General features: G+C 42.6%; 1 protein-coding gene across 2 annotated transcripts in view; it reads left to right on the top strand.

Moving 5' to 3' along the window:
- ZDHHC18 (zinc finger DHHC-type palmitoyltransferase 18) overlaps positions 1-23,831 on the top strand; it is a 1,033,940-nt gene that overhangs the window by 183,522 nt on the left and 826,587 nt on the right. For both annotated transcript variants that reach the window (XM_044084102.1, XR_006366315.1), the window contains exon 3: positions 3,544-3,693. In XM_044084102.1, coding sequence (XP_043940037.1) covers positions 3,544-3,693 — 150 coding nt within the window. The remainder of the gene's footprint in view (positions 1-3,543; positions 3,694-23,831) is intronic.

Here is a 23,831-nt window from a genome sequence, read left to right as displayed (position 1 = left end):
TAGCCTGGAGGTTTATTTATTTTGGGTTAAATCTATACAGCTCCACCTGTAGTCTGAGTAGTAGCTGCTGTAAATGTGTGGAAGGTGTTTATAGTCTTGTATTGCCGTCCTGTTCTTCGTGCCTTAAACCATGTTTCAGTGAGTGCACAGACGGTGGCATCCTCTGGAGAGAGGAGGGCTTGTAGGGAGGGGGAGGTTCTCTTAACATTGAGCAGTAACACCTTTGTTTTCATGGTTTTAATTTGTTGTGTCAGAAGTACTTTCAGTTTGACAGTGGGGCAAACAGTGTTTTAGCTAGTATTCAATAACCTGGAGCAGAGATGTGCAGACCATCTCTTCTGGCAAAGTTGTGTGGTCAGTTGACCATTTCCTTTCATGCTGAAAAATATTGCAATCACTTAGAAAAACACCAGCAACTAATCCAATTAGTCAGCCATCTTTTTGTATTATGGCATCATCCATGGAGAAGGTAAAATGCTCCCTGGAAGACTCATTCCAAGTACTCCATTATGTCTGTTCATATTGTCCAGGGAGGTACATCTCTGGTCATTTTATACCCACATGGACTATGAATGAGTCATACTGGTACTTGTGGTTCAGTGACCTATGTGTGTGCATAATGTAGTGGATCCTGGCTCCCGATGACTAACTAACCTTGACTACTTCTGTACTCAGCCTGAAGAGAGGACTCCCAATGGTGTCTCCAGTTGTGTAGTAGCTTGGTTTATGGCCTTAGAGGTAGAGGCTCCATGAGATGTGGCTGTATGTGTTGAACAATTGCATTCAGGGATGCTGAGGACATTTCTTGTATGTACTTCATCTAGGAGGTTTTGGGATTTAGGAAGGTTACATTTAAGTGCCTTAGCATATGACAGTCTGTGTGCTTTGTATTTTGTGTGATGGGTGCAGTGTGTTTGCTACTGACAACCTGATCGATATTAGCAGTGCTTTTATGTTAGAGTTTTGCCTTCAGTAACATTGTGTAGATGTTATCCCAGTTCACAAGGGCGGTCTGTCAACAAACCCCAGAAACTACAGACCCATTAGTCTTATTAGACTAATATGCAAAGGCAAGGAACAAACTCTCTTGGAAACTATCAGTAAAGATATAGGCAACCTTCAAACACTGTACCCAACCCAGTTTGGCTTTAAGAGGAAGGTCATCCCCACTAAACATGGACTACTTTGGGAAAGGTCACCAGGGCAGTGTATGATGGGAAAACCGTGCATACCACCTACCTGGATTTGGATAATGTGTTCGATACAGTACCTCACTTGGGTGGACTTGACAAACTCGCCAAACTGAGCATAAATCTTTACATTACTCTCTGGATTGCCAGCTGTGTCGCAGGCAGGGTCCAGGAAGTCAGTATTGTTGAGAATGTCCACAGAGACCGGTCACTATTGCAGTACTTCAGGCTTTGTGCTGTGACCATTATTTAGCATGTATTTCAGAGGTAAAGGCTAATGTCTAGGTCTTTATGCTGACCACATTTGCTGAAGACTGCTAGTTGGGAGTTGGCATAGATTCTTCCAATGACACACGCATCTTACAAGAAGGGTCTAACACAGACAAATGACCGGTGCCAGAGTCTGGAATTAAAACTCAGTGCCAAAAAATTCATTGTAGTGCTTTTTGTGAAAACTGCCATCCAGGCTAATTACTACATCAGTAAAATACCTCCTAAGGGTTGACCCAGTAGTCGGGGGGGGGGGGTCTGGGCACGTATGTAGACTGCAATCTGGCCTTTTACCAACATGTGGCCAAATAGTGAGAAAATCATTGTCACTTAACTAATAATTAAGGGCATAGCATCCAGGTCCAAGGAGGTCCTAGTGCAACTTTATTTGGCCCTTACAGGACCCATCCTCTAGTATAATGTCCCCTTCAGGATATACCTGACCAGTCTCTCTCTCTCACACACACCAGTTGGAATGCCCCCACAGGTTCTTTACCAGGAGAATCCTGGCTATAAACGCATTGCCCTTTACGGATCGCTTTAAAGCCCTACAGGTTACTCTGAGACTATCTATGTCTGGCATACAAGGCGTCCTCAAATCTCATTCTGAAGGATGTTTTGCACATCCACAAAGCAAAACAGCATTAGAACCACTAGATCAAAGAATATAAATTTTGCTTCCAATGTAAATGGAACATGTTGGCGAGACTGATATGGCAGAGGATTCCCTTGCTGTGGGATGGGCTTCCCTATCCATATGCAACAGATTCCATCCCTAACCCTATATAAGTGATACCTTGACAAATGGATGGGAAATCAGAAATTCACTCTGGGTCCAGCCCCCATGTCTCTGATAGAGGCAGACATGTATGCCCAGACTATCGCTACCCCACCCACATAATCTTTAGAAACTTCTAACTAACATGCCCCCTCCTAATAAACACCAATGGTACACAGGAACACAGTTGGGTTGGATTGTGCAGCAAGGCTTATAAAGGCTCTGGTAGTAGTTAGCCCAGTATATACCTATGAACTGTATTGTAACCTAAGTTGTTGCCTACATTTTACCAAATTCTGTAGAAGTTTATTAATTCCCCCCATCCTCCAGTGTTGTATGCTGGCATTGAGTTTGTTATTAGTGCCCGTTGCCAAAGATACACCACTTGACAATTTTGCAACATTCCTTATTTTCAGAAACAGTTTGTGGCGCATCACTATCATTACACTGCATAATTTAAGTTGAGTTGCAGAAAAAAAGATGTGCAGTAACACTAGTGTATTATGTTTATCGTTCTGCACATGAATGTAACTTTGCTAGGTTGCCCACTTCATTCTAAATCTGTGTGTAGCATCTTTGTCATTTGCCAGAAATTGGGCAACAGAATGTTCCCCTACAGTCCTCTCATAGAAGTAGAGCAGCTGTTCCTGTGTTAAATCTTTTCATCCTTGACAGTGTTTTATTTACCTAGAACCTAAACTCTGGACACTGGTAATTGTTTTGTGAAGCTAACCAGTTATTGCCTATTAGCTGACATTTTCATGTGAGGCAAGTACTTTGTTTAGCTTAGTGTAATGTAAAACTCATTCCTTCATTTGACTAGTGTGTTGATGAGCCTTTTATATATGATCATGTGCTGTACTTTCTTCAGAATTAAGGTTCATTGCCACATCCTATTTGTTTCTGCTGTTGTGCTTGAATTCTGTCGTCTTTAACCACAGAATTGTTACCTGTAGTGGCACTGTGCCCCATAGACTTTTGCAGTCTTAAGTATTGTGTGTATATTTATTTTTTTGGACTTATTTATAGTGTGCCTGAAAAATTAAATAATTGCTGTCTACAAATATGTTTTCTGCTGTTGGATGCTGCCAGTGTGAACCTGATATGTCATTGTTTTTATATTTTGACTCCGTTTTTCACATTCATACCCTCCAGTCTTTCCCCCCTTTACAGTAGCCTGTGTATTCTATTGGCGCTAGGCTATTTGGACTTGTGCTTTTATATTTGTGAATTTGTTTACACATTCGGTATTTTTTCAAGCAGTTGTCTGTGCACTGTTAGTTACTATACTGTTTTCTTCTGCAGACAACACAGGGTCTTCTACCTACCGACCCCCTCCCAGAGTAAAAGAAATTGCTATAAATGGACAGGTGGTAAAACTGAAATACTGTTTCACATGCAGAATGTTCAGGCCTCCAAGAAGTTCACACTGCAGTTTGTGTGACAACTGTGTTGGTAAGTAACCATACAGGTAAAATAAAGAGCACTTGAAATGCAGCTAATCTTTTTGCTCAACAGCAAACCTGGAATTTTAAAACACTAAATTTCTGTGCGTTGGTTTGTGTGTACAGTAGTAGAGAATACAGTTTTGCAATGTTTAAATTTTTCTTTTACTTAAGTACATGTATTTAACAGTAACAGCTAACTGTTGCATGCATTTCTGGTAGTAACTTACTCGAAACAGTTTTTAGCGAGGTAGCATATTGGTGGCAGTGCATTTTCATTACGATAAATGTCATTGGAGTTTTGGTTTTTGCATGGTGAACTAACATATTAGCAGAAAGAATTTAGGCCTGAAACAATGATTAGAGAATGACAACCACAGTACAAGCACTAAGGGACATATTTAATCTGCCACATTTCTAGATATAAGACTAGAACCGTTTTGTTTGTCAGATGCCTGGGTATCACTTTCCTGAAGTTGCTTGAACCCAAGCCTTGAGTGGGAATGTACAGATACCCTATTAGCAGCCACTTTTGGAAGAAAAAAGACAGGTGATGAATATCTGTCTGTATTTGGAATTAAATGGTTAGTTTTTTATAGATCGGAATGAACATGAGCACTCCTCTTCTAAATATCAGAGTCTTGCAAGCCAGTTTGGCTTTAAGTTAATACTGTGTTGCAGTTGTCTAGATGTTTGTAGCTTAGGGTACATTTAATTAAGGTTCCCTTGTAGGTGTCACAGAGGATCAGGCTATTAGTCTCCATCAGATTTATCTCCTGCAGTAAGCTTTGTGGTTTCTTCTGCTGTAGTACCTGGGAGGATGCCTGCAGCAACTGACTTTTCTGTTGGAATGGAGACATTTTTTTATTTAGTTTCCCAGAATAATCCCAGTTGACCTTTTTTCATGCCCACTTAGTGTGCAAGAATAAAATTAAAAAAAAAAAAAAAAAAAAAGGAAAAAATGGGGGAGAGGGGGTGAATTTAGAAGTCTGGGTTTATTGTTTACAAATATAGTTATAGCTTTAACAGAGTCTTTGCTAAAATGTAATTTTTTAACAGTTTCACAGACAGCAGGCTCTGAAAATACTAAGGTTGAAAGTTATTTCTCACATTTGGGGGAAGATGGATATATCAGCTTAATTCAGCCACACAAAACTAGTGATAGTTGTAATTTATAGCCTTTCCCATCTTCTCAAGTTGGTCTTAATTATTTAGACTGACTAGTAGTTAAAGATCATACGATAATCATATGCCCTAGGGCAGATAGCCTAGTATGAACCTATACCCCGGGTATCACTTCTGTGTCACTGTTAGACAGAGGCACAGTATACTAATCTCGAAAAAGGACATAGCAAAATTAATTTAAAATGTGTGGCGAAAGCCAAACATACTCTGGCTAGGCTTATAAATGTCCTAGGGCAGATAACCTAGTATGAATCTATGAACCTATTGAATTCTCCTCAGGCCCTTTTCAATCATGTAATGGGTCACAAAGCAATGACAATTACACAGTGCCACAGCAGACAGCATTGTTGCTTCACATTGAGGTTCTCTGGTTCAATTCATGACTGGGGTGCCTTTTGCGTGGAGTCTGCATGTCTTTCCTGTGTTTTATGTGGGTTTACTCAGGGTGCTTTGGTTTCCTCCTATATTCCAAGTATAGGCAGTAGGTGGATTGGACACTGTAAACTGGCCATAGTTGTGAGTGCATTCTAGTATGCATTAGGAAATGAACAGAGCAAGACTATAACCCAGGCTGTAAAAAAGAGGATTTACATTAGGCATGTTGAGTTTATGAAGGGCTGTTTATGAAGAATACAAAGTAAGGCTTGAAGAAGGCAAGTAAGTTTTCCATGAAGGTGCTTCAGGGAGATCATGAAAAATGAGGGTTAGTGGAAAGTACCACTGTCAGTTAAGCAGGAGCACTTGGATTGTGTGTGCGTCTTTTGGCTTTTCCCGGTTAGGGGTCGCCACAGCGGTGCTCCAGTCCGCTAATGATTGGTAGTTGATTTTTACGTGCCGAGTTACCAGCCCTGATGCACAACCTTCAACGAAGGTACGCCCGAACCGACAGCGTCTTACTGTGAGGCGACAACGCTACCGCAGCACACTTGGATTGTGTAAGAAAAATTCTGAGTGGTTTCTGGAATGTGGGGAGATAAGTTAATTGGCTGAGTGTAGAGATGATTTGAAAGGGAGGTAGTCTTAACTCATTACATCCCAGTGCCGCCTCCAGGGGCATCTGCAGTTAACTCCTATTGACACCTCTAGGCGTCAAATATTGCTTGTTCATATTGGCACCAATAATTCCAAAACCATGCTATGTACAAGGTTTTAAAAGATTTCATCTTAAAGCTTAAACAAGAGCAAACTCAGCTGTATTAATATTTGACTTCTGTCTAGTGCAGGTAAGTAGATGTTAACTGTTTTTATATTTATATAGATATAATTTTCATATTTTTCTAAATGTGTCAACCAAGTAACGCAGAATTCCTTAGCCTCATATGAAAGCTCCCATTTAGATGAATAAAATTCTGATGGCATGTGTGTAACGTGAGTGTTGCTGAGGTATTGTAAGTTTACAAATGTTAATAGTTGCTGTGTTTACTGTGACTTATACAATTCAGTTGACCTAGAATCTAAAGAATACTACCACTGTAAAAGTAGTTTGTGCTGAAGAGTTTGCCTATGGTTCCAGAGATATGAACATTTGTTTGAAATGTGAGGACATAATTTGATTCTGTCAAAAGGCTTAGGCTCTGCTTATTGGAGGTTACACTGCAAACTTCCTGAGCTCCATTACGAATGAGTTAACTTGAATGGCATTATGATACTTGAGTATGTGATGTAAGTAACATATTTGTAGTTTAGTTTGGAAAGGGTTGGCCGTAGGTTTCCATGAAAAAGCTTAAAGGCTATTGAATTTCTACAGAAAAGAAGCTCTTGCTGAAACGAGAGGACATTTGCCTTTTTGAACTGAGATGTAATGCTGTTCCTTACTGGGGTAAGATGTATAAACCTGAATACTTTTTATGACCTTGGCAGAGCTGAGGTGTTGGAGGCAAAGTAGTGATGTCCTTACATTTCACTGTTACAGTATTCTTAACATGTGGAATCCCCTGCCAAGAGTGGCCCGATATCTGGCCAGTATACCAAAACCTTTAGTTTAAGGATACATAGTATATCACGCGTGTGCTGCCCGCAGTAGGCGTAGAGCATAAATAAAGGTGAAGTCTGGGAACATCATCAAGACTTCTCTGCCACCAGTGCCATCTTTGATCATCTGATTGCTCGAGTTATTTGCTGGTTTACCTAGCTGTTTTCAGGTAAGTGCCCCATTTGGTGGGGGGAGGGTTTACGTACCCTTTTCTCTTGTATTTGTGTTGTGGGGTTTCATGTCATCCAGAAAGGATAAATGCCAGTGTGGGAGACTTCCCCATAAAGACTGTCATGAGCAGTGCTTGATCTGATGTTAATCTTCACACAATCCTTGACAACTGGGTTCAGTCCCAAACCCTCGGAACTGACTCGGACGTATTTTCAGCTCGTGCTGTCCAAACTCGAGCCAGGCTCTACCTTACCTCAGATCTTGTTTGCCGCTTCGCAGACTAGACATGTTCTTCATATCTCTCGAGCCTTGGCAGTTTTTGTATGTTGTTTCAATTTTCTAACTCACATCTCTTCTACAACTTATTGCTTTATTAGTAATTCTACCCACTCCTTTCTACTGAAATTTTCTGATCATCTTTATTACTGAACGGTAAAGCTCTTCACTTACCATAGTTTTGTAATCTTTCACTTTATAATACCTTTTAAGGTACCCGGATTACCATTGTTGGTATTTTCCGATTTTCTTCAAAAAAAAAAAAAAAAGGAAAATGTCTTTTTCCTGGTCGTGGATAATAGCTGACCAAACAATCCTCCCTCTAAACCTTTAAAGGGTGCCTCAGGTTTCAAGAGGTGTAAAAAAAAAAAAAAAGAGGGTAAAATGCCCAATTCTGACGGGCACACTTGGTTTTTATTGTGGCAAAATTAATTTGCAGGAAAATTATGCGATTTGCCACGGATTCTCCTCTCGCACTTTAATGGAGAGGGAAAACAAACGTGTTGAAAGCCCTATTGAAATCTTCCTTTGACGAGGCCATTTCTGGTTCTAAGGAGAAAACTGGGGAAGCGGGGAACCTCTTTCTACAGTTCAAAGAAAAGATGGTCTTCGGTTCCAAGTTCTTCGGAACCAAGTCAAAAAATGCCAGAAATTTCCTCTGCACCGAGAAGTTATTCAGCTCCGGGAGACCTGACACAAACCACAAAATTGACTTCAGGGCAGACATGCTTTGGTATCAATTCCAGTGGAACAATCTGTACTGAAGACATCAGAAATTCCTATGCTCCCAAAAACTACTTATTCCCCCACTGTGGACCCCTTCAGAGACCCTCCTTTTGTGGAGATCAGACCAACTAGGTCTCCTTCCACTTTATTGGTGTAGTCTGAGTTTATCTGAACATTACATTGAGGTTGAGTGGATCAGCTTCTTGTGGCAAGAGGACTGCCCTCTGTTCCGAGCAAATCCGGCATTGAGGCTGTACACCTTATGACACCTACCTACACTCCTCCTCCATCTCTACCAGAGCCTTTGGAGTCCTCAATTCCAACAATCCTGGCTCTGACTGAGTCTGTTCCGACAGCCTGTCAGTCTTCGGTTCCGACAGCCACCTTGAGTATCTGAGTCTTCGGCAATCTGAGAACTCCTGTGGTTGGGACTCACTGGTTAGTCCTGAGATGCATGGTTCTCTTTTGGTTCCGTATGAGCTGTCTGTGCCTCTAAGTGCATTGGCCCTTGTAGTTCAAGACACACTGCTGGTGCAGGTGTGGTCTCCTCTGTGCAGGATGTGACCCAGATTCTGAAGCAGTCCTTTTTGGTTCCGGGCTCCCACTCCTCTACGGGGGGGGACCTGCCTTGCGGGTTATGGAGAAGGCTTTATCCGTTGGGGATTCCCAGTCTTTGCCTTCCCTATTGGGACAGATGTCATTTCTTCCCCTTCCTCTCAACCGGAGCTTCTACTGACCTCATCCCCCGGACAGAGGGCGCAAAAGCCCCAGGTGACTCCCACCTTAGTGGTATCCTCCTTGGAAACTTCCCTGGAACATCCACCCAAGGGAAATCCCTGTGAAGAAGTGCAAAAGGAAGCACCTAGACGTCCCTGAAGAGTCTTACACCAAAGATATTGACTTTGATGAAGGGGAAGACTCTCCTAGGCCACCCACTGAAGACATTTCCTTCAGGAACATCCTTGAAATCCTAAAACAAAGGGGTGGCTGGTCCTCCACCCAGCCTTCCTCAGAGGAGTGAGTATACCTGGAGGCTTTTTGCGCCCAACCCTCCACTTCTTGGATTTCTCCACCTGCTGACGCTCTCATCAAGCTGATTGTTGAGCAAGCGTGGAAGATACCAGACTCCGATACAGCCGATACCAAAGAGGCCAGATTGTGTATTGTCAGCACACAGAGGAACCACATTGGAATTCCTGTTGATGCTGTGGTGGTGGCAGCAGCTACAAAGAGAGAACTGAGAGAAGTCACTATCCATACCCCTAACAAGGAGTCTAAGATGTTGGATAGATTTGGGAAGCGTGTTTATGCTTCAACAACCTTGGCTCTGAGATCCTTGAATTGTATGGCGCACACTACCAGATTACAAAAGAGATTCGATTAAAGAGCTTATAAATACTCTGTCAGGAGCAATAGCTGAGGAGGTTCGCGATACCATTTCCTCCCAACTTGCAATCCCAGAATCCATTTCCAATTCGTCCATGAGGCTCATAGCACGTAACTGAAGGGATGTCCAAAGCAAGTGGGTTCAGGTATAGTCACCAGGCGCTCCAGGATGCACTTGTGACTCTGCGGAGCCATTCAAAGCATCATTCGTCAATGCTCCCTTTAACGGATTGGGTCTATATTACATTATCGAAGTTTTAAAACTTCGAATCTGATATGGTCGACACCATATAATCGAAGTCTTGAAACACTCAAAATGTAATAAACCACAACCTACAAAAACAAACCATTTAAACAATCTAAGCAGGGGGGCAAGCCCCCCTGCACCCCCCACACCCACTCCTACTTAAATATACCAACTCCAAGATCGCACTACAGTGCAGAAAAGGGAAGTCTTCCCTTTCCGCGCTGTACTGAGATCTCCATTAAAAGTTTCATAGTTTCAAGACTTCGATCATATGGTGTTGACCATATCAGATTCGAAGTTTTGAAACTTCGATCTTCTGATATAGACCTGACAGATCAACTCTTTTTGGCCAAAAAGTTAAAGAAACTCTAGCCAGAAGCGAGCAGGGTGGTAAGACCTATCTGCCATAGGCATATGTTTCTCCACCCCTCAGAAACCTTACTCAAGGAACCAGAGGAATGGGAGACTGTGGTTTAAGAAATGCAAGGGGCTTTTCTACGACTCATGAGGCAAAGATTTCCCCTGGGGCAGAGGGGTAAACAATGGAAGATGCCACCCTAGAAGCAGGAATGGACCACACAATCAGGGGTCCAGATAATCCCATCTCTGGTACTTACTATCAGCATTTCTGAACTATTGCCCGAGTGCCTCCCTCTGGAGGCAATCTGATGATGATAATCACTGCACCTACCAGCCTGGCAATCAATAACTTTTGACAAATTGGTCCAGGGAATAATATCCAGAGGTTACCAGATCCCATTGTTTACAACCCCTAAACCACAGAAAAAACTCCCAGATGTTTCACCCAATCAAAGGGAGTCCGCAGTCTTAGAAATCCAAAAACTGCTCAAGAAAAGTCATCCGAAAAGTCCCATCAGACCAAGCAGGATCTGGAATTTACTCTTTAGTGCCAAAGAAAACCGGGGACTGGAGACCGGTTTTGGATCTCAGCCGATTCAGCAAATCGGATCACCAAATTCCAGATGGTCTTGGTACAAGCCATACTTCCTTTCTTGGAAAAAGGAAACTGGATGTGCTGTATAGACCTCAAGGATGCTTATTACCACATAAAGATGAAAAATAAAAAGCTCCAGGAAGTTTATATATTTTCTGCTAGGAGCTAGTCATTTCAGAGCACTACCCTTTGGACTCATCACAGCCCCCAGGGTGTTTACCAAATGGCATGGCAGTGGTTGCAGCACACCTCAGACTGCAAGAATTTGGGGTATTTCCATACCTCACCGACTGGCTTCTCACTGCTACTACCAGGTGTCAGAACAGGCAAGAGAGACTACACCATGTCTGTCTGCACGTCTCTAGGCATTTGAGTAAATCTCAAAAAATCCAACCTGCAGCCTACTCAACTTGATTTCATAGGTGCTCACCTAAACACTGTCTTAGGAATAACTTCCCTTCCTCCAGAGAGATTATAAAGCATCAGGGCTCTAGTCAGGCAAGTTCTCCAAAGCAAGAGTCCCAGCAAGATTGATCCTTTAAACCTTAGGTTCAGTGGCTGCCTTGGGTTACCCTGGTTCCTCTAGCAAGGTTTCATATGTGAATACTACAGTGGTTACTAGCAACCCAATGGTCTCTAATTCGCCAACCAATGTCTTTCCAAATCTTGATCAGTCATTGCAAACAAAGACCTCAAATGGTGGCTTCACGCCGACCATTTATTCTTCCCGGGCCCAAGCCATGTTTGCCAGGGATGCTTCCCAAATAGGGGGGGGGCATTATCTGGGGAAGACGGTTCAAGGTGCATGGTTCCAACTAGAGGCCGACTTGCACATCAACGGTCAAGAGATGAGGGCAGTGCTGTTAGTGTTGCAAGCATTCCAGGATACCCTTCCTCTAGGGACAGTTGCAGTTCAGACAGAGAATATCAGTGGTCTGGTACATCAACAAACAAGGGGGAAACCAATTGCATCCACTATGTCGAGAGGCACTCAGTTTGACAGTGGGCGATTCTTCCATCTGCTGCCTGACAGCTATGCACATTCTGGGAAGTTCCAGTGTGATAGCAGGCAATCTGAGCCAGGACTATTCTCATGCCTCACGATTGGTCTCTGTATCCTGATGTGGTACATCAACAAACAGGGAGGCACACATTCATACCCTCTATGCCGGATGGCAATGGACCTGTGGAACTTGGCCCTGAATCTCAACATCCAACTGCAGGCCAAATTTGTACCAGGAAAAGAAAATTCACTAGCAGACAGCTTAAGCAGGACTACCACGGATGCTCACGAATGGATGCTGCATCCAGATATTTTCAAAACCTTAACAGAGAAATGGGGAATGCCAGAGATAGACCTGTTTGCCTCCCCACACAACCACCAACTGAAGAAATTCTGCTCAAGAGTATACCACCCACTTGCCTGGAGGGTGGACTCCCTTTCTTTCAGCTGGAAGGACCTGACAGTGTATGCCTTCCCACCTCTTCCTTTGATGTACAAAGTTCTACTGAAGATCAAAGAGGAACAGCCAAAGGTAATTCTGATAGCTCCAGACTGGCCAAGGCAACATTGGTACCCGCTACTAAGAAGCATGTCTCGGACGCATTCATGGCATCTACCTCTATGTCCTCTACTTCTAACCCAGAACAACTACAAGACCCTGCATCCAAACTTAAAAACACTGCAGCTAACTGCTTGGAAAATTGCATAAAACAAAACCAGCTTGATTTATCTCAGAGGGTCAAGGACATTATCCTGGAGGGTCGCAGACCCTCCAAGAAAAACATATTCAGCCAAATGGAAAAGATTCCTCATTTGGAGTGCAGAAAAGGGAGAAAATGCCACACTAGCAAACCTGGCACACATCCTGGAATACTTAGCAGAACTGTTCCACAATGGCCTGTCCTATTCTTCCATTAAGATACATGCATCAGCAATTTCAGCAGAGTACAACATGGATCCTCCTGTCTTCTCTCATCCTCTCCTCAGACAATTTTTGAGAGGGATCAGAAATGTAAAGCCTCCAAGGAAACCACCTTTACCTGCATGGGATCTCAATTTTGTGCTAGAAAAATTAATACTTCCCCCTTTTGAACCAGCAGCAACAGCAGACTTACAGTTCTTATCTTGGAAAACTGCTTTCCTGCTAGCAATCACTTCAGCAAGAAGGGTATCTGAATTACAGGCATTAATGGCAGTGCAGCCTTTCCTTATCTTCCATCAGGATAGTGTGTCTCTGAGAACCAATCCTACTTTTATGCCAAAGGTGGTATCCTTAAACCAAGCCATACATTTGCCTACGTTCTTCCCCAACCCACAGAACAGGGGGGAAAAACTACTACACACCTTGGATGTACACAGACAACTGCGCTACTACCTGGACAGAACCAAGAGCAGTAGTAAAACTGACCAGCTTCTGGTAGCATATGCGACAGGAGTGCAAGGAAAAGCAATTTCAAAGCAGACAATTTCAAAATGGATAGGAAATTGCATTCGATTCTGCTACTCATTTCATGGAAAGACAACTCCTGCAAATTTCAGGCCTCACTCCACAAGAGCTACAGCCACCACTACAGCTTTCTTACGAGGAGTGGCTACCAAAGACATTTTAGAAGCTGCTACTTGGAGCTCCGTGCATACATTTGCCAAGCATTATAATCTTCCTTTATACTCCAGATCCCGAGCAGGTTTTGCAACTGCTGTTTTACAGGGGATCTTAACTACACCATCATTATCTTAGTGCCTCCTTCCCCAGATTAGCTATGGTATTCTACCCATTTGTTAGGACTGCAGATGCATCCTTGAAGGACATAGTACAGTTTTGTACCTACCATAAATGTAGATGTCCGATAGGTATGCATCTGCAGTCAGGATTACCCACCCTCCTTCCCCTGTGTGGTATTCCTAGGGTATTTACCCCTCTCTAAGCTAGCTGGGGGAATCTATTATGGTGTATTTGTTTGTATGTATATATGTATGTATATATATATATATATATATATATATATATATATATATATATATATATATATATATATATATATATATATTTTGCTTTCTTCTGTTTGGAATTATTTCCATTTATCCAAATTTAGCCTTCCTAGAGGGCACCTGGCATCTGGGGCAAGAAACACTGAGGAAAATGGCGTCGGCTGATGCCTTTATACCCCAGCAGCTATGACGTCGGGTGAAGTGCGACATCAGCCGAGGCCAGACCCAGACTTTGGAATCCGGCTGACCGAAGGGCTGCCTGAGGCAGGACAACCCATTTGTTAGGACTGCAGATGCATACCTATCGGACATCTACATTTATGGTAGGTACAAAACTGTACTTTCCTGGTACCTAGAAAAGACCATGCCTGGCATCCAATACTGGATTTATTGATTTTGAACACATTCTTGGACATCCCAAAACTCAAACTGCTGACTTTACAACAGCTTCTGCCCATGCTGGGCAAGAACGCTTTTTTAGTGACTCTAGACTTGAGGCATACCTGCATATCCCAGTAAGGGAATCGTGCAGAAGATACCTCCACTTCATGGCAGGTTTTATACATTACCAATTCTCTGCACTGCCCTTTGGCTGATCTACTGTGCCCAGGGTCTTTAAAAAGTGCCTGGCAGCAGTAATTGCATTTTGCAGACAAAGAAGCATACAAATCTGTCCTTACTTGGATGACTGTCTCATTCAAGCAGAAAACAAGGACATTATTCTTCAACATCTGGCATTTGCAAAAAGGCTTCTAACATGCCTAGGGTACGCAATAAATGAAAATTAAATCACAACTGGTACCCTCTCAACAATTTGCATTCCTGGGTGCAAGTCCCAGGAGTATTCAAATACTGCACACTTTATTACTTAAAACACAAGTAAAATAAACGCTATTAAGGTCATGCGTTTTCGTCTTCATAAAGACTTCATCAGATTATGCATGTGACTTGGTCAGTAAGCTCCATTATATATAATTGGTTTAATTAATGAACACCAATCATGTTCCTCCACTTTTTCAAGGAAATATTAACTAATACATTGATTAAATAACATTTGAATCAGTTAACTTTCTATGACAATCACTGTGTAAGTAAATATTTAAAAACCATTGATGTATACATATAAATTTCGTTAATATACATCTTTATAAATATAAATATTTTATTAAAACATATAAAAACCGATCCTAATATATCCTATGTATGTACTGAATTTTAAACTGTTTTATATAGTTCCTTTGGGAATAAACTTTAAGTATTATACTGCCATCTACTGACTTTTTCAAATATTACACTAATCAGGATTTTGCTGCCTTTAATTTCAATAGTGGTTTGACAGAAATATATTCATTCAGCCCTGGATTTTTGTTGGCTTCCAAATATATCTGCCACCACAATTCTTTGTAACCAACAAATTCCTCCCAAGGTCCACCCCTTGGGTCTCTTTTTATTTGATCTATTACAAAAAATCTAAATCTAGCATCCTCACATACCTGTGAATGCCTATAAAGTGCATTAGTTTCTTTTCTACTTTTTATGTCGTACGTGTGTTCGTAAATCCTCTTTTTCAAGGATCTCTCAGTTTTTCCGACAAAAAGATGTGCAGTTTGTACATATTACTAAGTAAACTAAACCTTGTGACTCACAGTTGAAATAACCCTTACTTTTTATCCACATTTGTCTACTTTCCAAAAATATTTTGTCTCTATTTAGTACAAACTCACATTGCCTGCACCTACCACATTTGTATGTGCCTACTTTTACTGTGTCAGATCTCCCACCTTTCCTAAAAGTGTTACCTGTCTCCAATATACCCTTAATATTCATGGGATTTCTATATATAATTTTAGTTGTAGTTTCTGGTAGCCCTTTTAAGTCAGTCAGTAACTTAAATTTATCCCATTCTTTTTGAAACACCCCCCTAACCTTTGTATTTAAAACATTATATTCCAATACTAAGCCATGTTGGTAATTGTCCTGTCTGACCATGGAATGTCCTTCTATGTTCTGTATAGTTTCCTTCACCCCTTTTATTGGTGCAAACCTTCCTGATCTTCCTAGGGTTACTTCATTTCTTAATTCATCTATAAAATCTTTCGGGTAACCTCTGTCCCGAAACATTTTCTCCAATTTTTCACACTCCTTAATAAAATCATGGTCTTGACTGGACATTCTTGATCCCCTAACCAGCTGTCCTTTGACCAGAATTTTCTTACAATGTCTTGGATGACTACTTTCGTAGTGTAAGAATGAATTAACGTAGATGTCCTTCCTATATACTCTTGTCTCAAGAGTCTCAAGGGACAGAGGTTACCCGAAAGATTTTATAGATGAATTAAGAAATGAAGTAACCCTAGGAAGATCAGGAAGGTTTGCACCAATAAAAGGGGTGAAGGAAACTATACAGAACATAGGACATTCCATGGTCAGACAGGACAATTACCAACATGGCTTAGTATTGGAATATAATGTTTTAAATACAAAGGTTAGGGGGGTGTTTCAAAAAGAATGGGATAAATTTAAGTTACTGACTGACTTAAAAGGGCTACCAGAAACTACACCTAAAATTATATATAGAAATCCCATGAATATTAAGGGTATATTGGAGACAGGTAACACTTTTAGGAAAGGTGGGAGATCTGACACAGTAAAAGTAGGCACATACAAATGTGGTAGGTGCAGGCAATGTGAGTTTGTACTAAATAAAGACAAAATATTTTTGGAAAGTAGACAAATGTGGATAAAAAGTAAGGGTTATTTCAACTGTGAGTCACAAGGTTTAGTTTACTTAGTAATATGTACAAACTGCACATCTTTTTATGTCGGAAAAACTGAGAGATCCTTGAAAAAGAGGATTTACGAACACACGTACGACATAAAAAGTAGAAAAGAAACTAATGCACTTTATAGGCATTCGCAGGTATGTGAGGATGCTAGATTTAGATTTTTTGTAATAGATCAAATAAAAAGAGACCCAAGGGGTGGACCTTGGGAGGAATTTGTTGGTTACAAAGAATTGTGGTGGCAGATATATTTGGAAGCCAACAAAAATCCAGGGCTGAATGAATATATTTCTGTCAAACCACTATTGAAATTAAAGGCAGCAAAATCCTGATTAGTGTAATATTTGAAAAAGTCAGTAGATGGCAGTATAATACTTAAAGTTTATTCCCAAAGGAACTATATAAAACAGTTTAAAATTCAGTACATACATAGGATATATTAGGATCGGTTTTTATATGTTTTAATAAAATATTTATATTTATAAAGATGTATATTAACGAAATTTATATGTATACATCAATGGTTTTTAAATATTTACTTACACAGTGATTGTCATAGAAAGTTAATGGATTCAAATGTTGTTTAATCAATGTATTAGTTAATATTTCCTTGAAAAAGTGGAGGAACATGATTAGTGTTCATTAATTAAACCAATTATATATAATGGAGCTTACTGACCAAGTCACATGCATAATCTGATGAAGTCTTTATGAAGACGAAAACGCATGACCTTAATAGCGTTTATTTTACTTGTGTTTTAAGTAATAAAGTGTGCAGTATTTGAATTCTCCTGGGACTTTCTTTTCTTTCATTTTTGGTGTATTTGAAGTTCCTACCGTTTGTGGTTATTATTCCTGGGTGCAAGCTTGAATGCAACTGCCCAGATAGCTTACCTTACACCAGACAAAGGCAACTGACTATTTGCTTCAAACGGATGGCAACAAAAACCTAATTATCTGCAAGACAAATTCTGCAGGCTTTGGGGTTCATGGCATCCTGCATTCTACTAATTCCATATGCAAGACTGCATAGTAGGAAACTAGTGTTATTTAAAAAGTTTATGGCGTCAACATTGTCACAGTCTGGAAACAATGATTCCTCTCATTCCCTGCCTACAACAGGAGTTTCTGTGGTGGGCAGAGACATGTCACCAGAACAAGGGACGGTCTTTCACTCTACCCCCTGCCACACAAGCCCTAACTACAGACTCGTCAGACTATGCTTGAGGAGCCCACCTGGCAGGGAGATGCATTCAGGGCATATGAAGCCCAAAACAAATGCATCTGCATATCAACCAGAAGGAGATATTATTCAGAATGCCCTGAGTCTTCAAGGACTTACTTCATGCAGGACAACTACTGATAAAGACGGACAATACCACGGTTATGTGGTACATAAACAAGCAGGGGGGTACACATTCCTACCCCCTTTGCAGACTAGCCATGACATTGTGAGAGACGGCCTTGGCTTACCAAGTACATCTTCAAGCTCAGTTCCTGCCAGGAAAACAAAATACTCTGGCAGACTACCTAAGCAGAAATCTTATGGACCCTCATGAGTGGAAACTGGATCCACCAGTCTTCAGCACAAGAGAAATGGGGGAGTCCAGACATAGATCTATTTGCCTCTCCCCACAATTATCAACTGGACAAATTCTGCACAAGGACTTATCACAGCAAGCATGGAAAGTAGATGCCCTATCCTTCAGTTGGAAAAACCTATCAGTCTATGCTTTTCCTCCTCTGCCTCTTCTCCCCAAGTTCTTACTAAAGGTCAGACAGGAAAAAAACAAAAATGATCCTAATTGCCCCGGACTGGCCTCGCCAGCACTGGTACCCAATTCTAAGGAATGTCTCAACTCCCTTCTTGGTACTTTCCTCAAATACCTCGTCTACTGTCTCAGCAGAGCAATCAAATTCTGCACAATCAGCTTCAAACTTTGAACCTGGCAGCATGGCTGATCATGTAATTATTCAAACACCTCTCAGTAACTCTGATGGATGTAATTTTGGAAGCCAGAAGGCCTAGTAATAGAAAATCTTATGCTGACAAATGGAAAAGATTCTGTGCTTGGAACCAAGCACAGGGAACGGACACAGGATAGCCAAATATTCCTCAGATTTTACAATACTTGACTGAGATGCTTGACGAGGGCCTATCTTTTTCTTCAATAAAAATCCATGCCTCTACCATTTAGTTTCATTACAATACAGAGCCTCCCATCTTTTCTCATCCTCTGCTAAAACAGTATCTTAGAGGGGCCAAAAATTTAAGGCCTCCCAGATCATCACCAACCCTTGCATGGGACCTCAATTTTGTGCTGGAAAAGCTCACCCTGCCTCCTTTTGAACCAGCAGCTACTGCAGATATAAAGTTTTTATCTTGGAAAACAGCTTTCCTTCTGGCAATCACTTAAAGAAGGGTTTCAGAACTACAGGCCCTCATGGTTGTGGAGCCATATATTACATTTTACTCTGACAGGGTGTGTCCCTCCGGACCAATCCTTCCTTTATGCCTAAGGTGGTATCCAGTGTGGCTCTTAACCAAACTATTCATATGTCAACATTTTACCCAAATCCACAGAACAAGGGGGAGCGGATTCTGTATTCCTTGGACATACACAGGCAACTAAGATTCTTCTTAAACAGGACCAAATCTCTAAGAAAGTCTGAGCAACTACTGGTGGCATTTGCTGCAGGATCAGAGGGGGAAGGCTGTATCAAAGCAGACTATTTCAAAGTGGATAAGCCACTGCATTCGTTTCTGCTACTGGCATCATGGAAAACTGGTGCCCAAGGGAATCGGGTCACATTCCACCAGGGCTGCATCTACTTCAGTAGCCTTTCTCAGAGGAGTTCCAACCAAAGACATTCTAGAAGCTGCTACTTGGAGCTCTGTTCATACTTTTACAAAGCATTATCATTTGCCTCTCTCTTCTCTAAGTCCAGGGCAGGCTTTGCCAATGCAGTTCTGCAGGGCCTTATAGACGCCCCTAATGCTATTTAGTTCCAGCCTCCCATCCTTAGCTTTGGGATTCTACCCAAATGTAATGACTGCAACAGTGAAACACGAAGAACATAGTACAGTTGTGTACGCTTACCATAAATGTAGATGTTAGTGTATTCACTGTTGCAGTCCGAGTTACCCACCCGCCATCCCCCTTTTTTCTAGAACTTCTCTTTCCTTCACTATATTCGAAAGCCTTTATGGTGTATTTGCTTTTAGGTGAAGGTAAAGTTTTTATGTTGCTACAATTGCATTTGCATATATATTGCAGTTTATATATATTTTTATATATAATTTTTTTTGCTCCCCATTTGGGGGGCACCTGACATCTGGGGCAAGGCAAACTGAATAAAATGGCGTTGGCTGCATGTTTTATACCCCTGATGTCATGGAAGAGGAGACCGCAACCGATGCAGGACCCAAGACTTTGATATTCAGGCCGATTGAGGGTAACCTGCCAGCAGATTAACCAAATGTAATGACTGCAACAGTGAATACACTCTAACATCTACATTTATGGTAAGTGTACACAACTGCACTTTCTCTCTTCTAATTATCAGGACTATTCAACCTGTCCCAGCAGAAGAAAGGGGACAAGGTTTTTATTCAAGACTTTTCCTGGTACCCAGAAGACCGCTCCTGGCGTCCTTTTCTGGACCTCTCTATTCTAAACACCTTTTGGTAATCCCAAAATTCAAAATGCTAACACTTCAACAGCTGCTTCCTGTGCTAGGCAAAGATGCCTGGTTGGCAACTTTAGACTTAAGCTTACCTGCACATTTCAATAAGGGAATCTTGTATGAAATACCTACGCTTCAGGGCAGGCTCCATGTGCACTGTCAGTTCTCTGCACTTTCCTTTGGCTTAGCTACTGTGCCCCAGGGTATTCACAAAGTGTCTGGCTCCAGCCATTGCCTTTTGCAGGCTGAGAAAATTTCAGATATACCCATACTCTGACTATTGTCTTAAGGCAGAAAGCCAGGACTTGCTATTAAATCATCGGGCATTCATAAAGAAGCTTCTAACCTCTCTGGGGTACACCATAAACGAAAAGAAATCTCACCTAAAACCTTGCCAACAGATTGCAATCCTGGGAGCAAGCTTGAACTTCCAGATTGCTTTCTTCACTCCAGTGAAACAAGTTTATTTGACAACCTACTTCAAACTATTGGTCACACAGACCCAGCTGTCTGCAAGGAAAATTCTGCAATCCCTGGGGTTCATGGCCTGTTGCATTCTACTGATTCCATATGCAAGACTGCATACGAGGAAACTATAATGGTATGTAAAAAGCTAATGGTGTCAACATTCTCAGGACCTGGAATCAGTGATTCCTATCATTCGTTCTTCGTATAAAGACAGAGTTCCTTTGGTGGGCAGAGGCCTGCTACCACATGGGGTTCCCTTTCACTCTACCCCTTGCTGCACAAACCCTAACGGATGCATCAGACTATGCATGGGGGGCTCACATGGCAGGGCAGTGCAGTCAGGGCAAATGGAATGCGAGACAGATGCACCTGCATATCAACCAAAAAGAAATGTTAGCTGTACAAAATTCCCTGACAGCCTTCAAAGACAGAATTTTTCCAGGACAATTATTGGTAAAGACAGACATCACCACAGTTGTGCATTAACAAGCAGGGGGGAACCCACTCGTACCCTCTCTGCAGACTAGCCATGGCTCTGTGGAACACAGCCTTGAGCTACCAAGTGCACCTGCAAGCTAAATTCACTTGCAGACCTAATCAGAAATCTCATGGACCCACACGAATGGAAACTGGAACCAAAAATATTCAACCTCTTGAACAAATGGGGTACTCCAAAGATAAACTTGTTTGCCTCCCCTCAGAACTACCAATTGGACAAATTCTGCACAAGGACTTCCCACAGTCAAGCCTGGAAAGTGGATGCCCTGTCATTTACCTGGGAAAGCCTCTCTGTTTATGCCTTTCCTCCTCTGCCTCTCCTTTCGAAGGTTCTGCTTAAGATCAAACAGGACAAGCCAATGACAATATTGATTGCACCAGACTGGCCACGCCCGCACTGGTACCCCTTCTTGCGCAGCATGACACTACTGGAGCCATGGCACCTGCCTCAGACACTTTCCTGCTGTCCCAGCAGGCGGTCTAGATTCTGCACCCTCTACTTCAAACCCTGAACCTTACAGTCTGGCTAATTCCTTGCTCTCCAATAGCATCCCTCAATAAGCAGGTGCTAGATGTTATTCTGGAGGCAAGGAGGCCTAGTAATAGAAAATCCTATGCTGAAAAGTGGAAAAGATACTGTTCTAGGAGCCAGACTCAGGGGATGGGCTCAACGGTGCCCAGCTTACCTCATATTCTTCAGTACTTAACAGAAATGCTCCACAAGGGCCTATCCTTCTCGTCAAAATTCATGCCACTGTCATTTCAGTGCATTATAATACTGAGCCCCCACCCCTCTTTTCTCGCCCCCTGCTAAAGCAATTCCTTACAGGGGCCAAAAACCTAAGACCCCGCAGGAGAACCCCTACTCCAGCCTGGGACCTTAATTTTGTATTGGAAAAGCTCACTCTCCCTCCCTTTGAGCCAGCTGCAACTGCAGAGTTGAAATTCTTTTCTTGGAAAACAGCCTTCCTTCTAGCCATCACTTCAGCTAGAAGAGTGTCTGAATTACAGGCCCTTATGGCAGTGAAACCCTTCAATGTTAAGTTGTCTATCTCGCCTTCATTCTTGCTGGATGGGTTCGGAGCCGACCTCGGCTCCGACTCGGCCACTCTAAAAGCTCGAGAGTTGGTTCCGCCGGCTCGAGGCTCCCCTTATATCCCACAATGCTAGGCGGTATTACCTCAGATCTCGTTTGCCGCTACAGCTATCGAGACGTGTTGCTTCACCGGCTTCAGGTTAGTGTAGGAAATAGTTTAAAAAAATTTATTAAAAACCCTTTAAATTAGTTTTCCGTACAGCTTCCCCTTACCTTAAGGTTTTTTATCCCTTTCTTCTAGTTCTTAACCCTTTTTTTACCTCAAGAACTTATATGTTCTTCCCTTAGGCCTTCGGGCCCTCCCATCCCCTTGGAGTGTGTGTGTTTTCTGTAGGGTCTTTATAACACTAAATACTAATTTATTTAGTTTAAGTTTTTCTTTTTTAGTGTATAGTGTAATCGGTGTGTTTGTGTGTGGTTACACTTGTTCCTTGATATGTCCAAGGATTCGAAGGTCTCAGGCTTCAAGAAGTGTGACTCGTGCTGTCAGAAAATGTCTCTGACAGACGGTCACACTTCTTGTGTGTACTGCCTGGGACCTTTACACCTGCAGGACTCTTGTGCTGTATGCCATGGCTTCAGCCCTAGAGTCCTGCAGGAAAGAAAGAACAAGCTCATCTTAAGGGGCTTGCTTAAGCCTGAGGGTCCCCCTACTGCTACTTCGGGTAAACCCTCTAAGGCTCCTAGGTCTTCGACTCCAGCTACTGAGTCGACGTCTAAGACATCGAAGTCTACTACAACATTGGCTCCGGCTGGAGCCGATGAGACTCGAACTGCTACTTCTGTGGTTCCCTCGGCTCCGGCTGGAGCCGAGGCATTGGAGTTATCTGAGTCGGCTCCGATCAGACCATCGGAACAGACATCTAGAAAGAGGTCCAGGTCACCGTCCCTTGGCTCCGTTCATTCGGCTCCAGCATCTCCCTTGCTGTCTGAACGGAGCCATAGATCTCACTCCTCTAGGTCATCGAGGCTTTCTGATCATGACCTTCAGAGGGTAGTGAGTCGACTTCTTAAGTCCGAGGCACTGGCCCAAATGCTTCAGAGCCCGACTCATCAGTCGATGCTTCACCCTATCCCTCAAAATGTTCCTCCTCCGACTCCTTTGAGCTCGGAGCCGGGGCGTTTCGGAACCGAGACTGTGGTAGCGTCGGAACCGATACAATTGTCTTCGGTTCTGTCGTCGGCTCCGATTTCTTCCTTGGAGGAATCTCTGCGCCGAGCTTCCCTTGTCGGCTCCGAGGGGGTGAGTGGCATCGGACCCTTGTCCGACCCCGCTCTCCCTCTCGGCGCTTCGGCACTGGTGAGTTCGGCTCCGACATCGGCCTCGGAGCCATCGCTGTCGGTGCTGAGGGAGGTTTTCAGCTTTTCGGAGCGGGGACCTTTGGCTCTGCCTGACAGGGGTGCCTTCGAGGTCATGCGGAGTGTGTTGGAACCCAGTTCAACACCACAGTCTGCTCCGTCCCTCCCTCTTCGGTGCCTCAGGTTATGTCTGCTCACTCCCTCATCCCAGACCGCAGAGAGCCAGCTCCTCAAGAATCCCCTGTGGGGATCTCATCCTCTTCCGAGGCCACTCCTGAATTGGCAGGGGAGCCCCCTAGGAAGAGGAAGTGCAAGAGGAAGCACATAGACTCACCTGAGTCTGTCACCTCTGACACAGATTTAGAGGATTCCGAGGGTTCCCCCCGTTCCCCTTCTGAAGATGTCTC

Source organism: Protopterus annectens, chromosome 1.part1 (assembly GCF_019279795.1).
Source record: "Protopterus annectens isolate FY-2018-M chromosome 1.part1, PAN1.0, whole genome shotgun sequence".
NCBI classification, from domain to species: Eukaryota; Metazoa; Chordata; order Ceratodontiformes; family Protopteridae; genus Protopterus; species Protopterus annectens.
The sequence above is the reverse complement of the archived record's forward strand: the minus strand, read 5'-3'. Positions and strand labels throughout refer to the sequence as shown.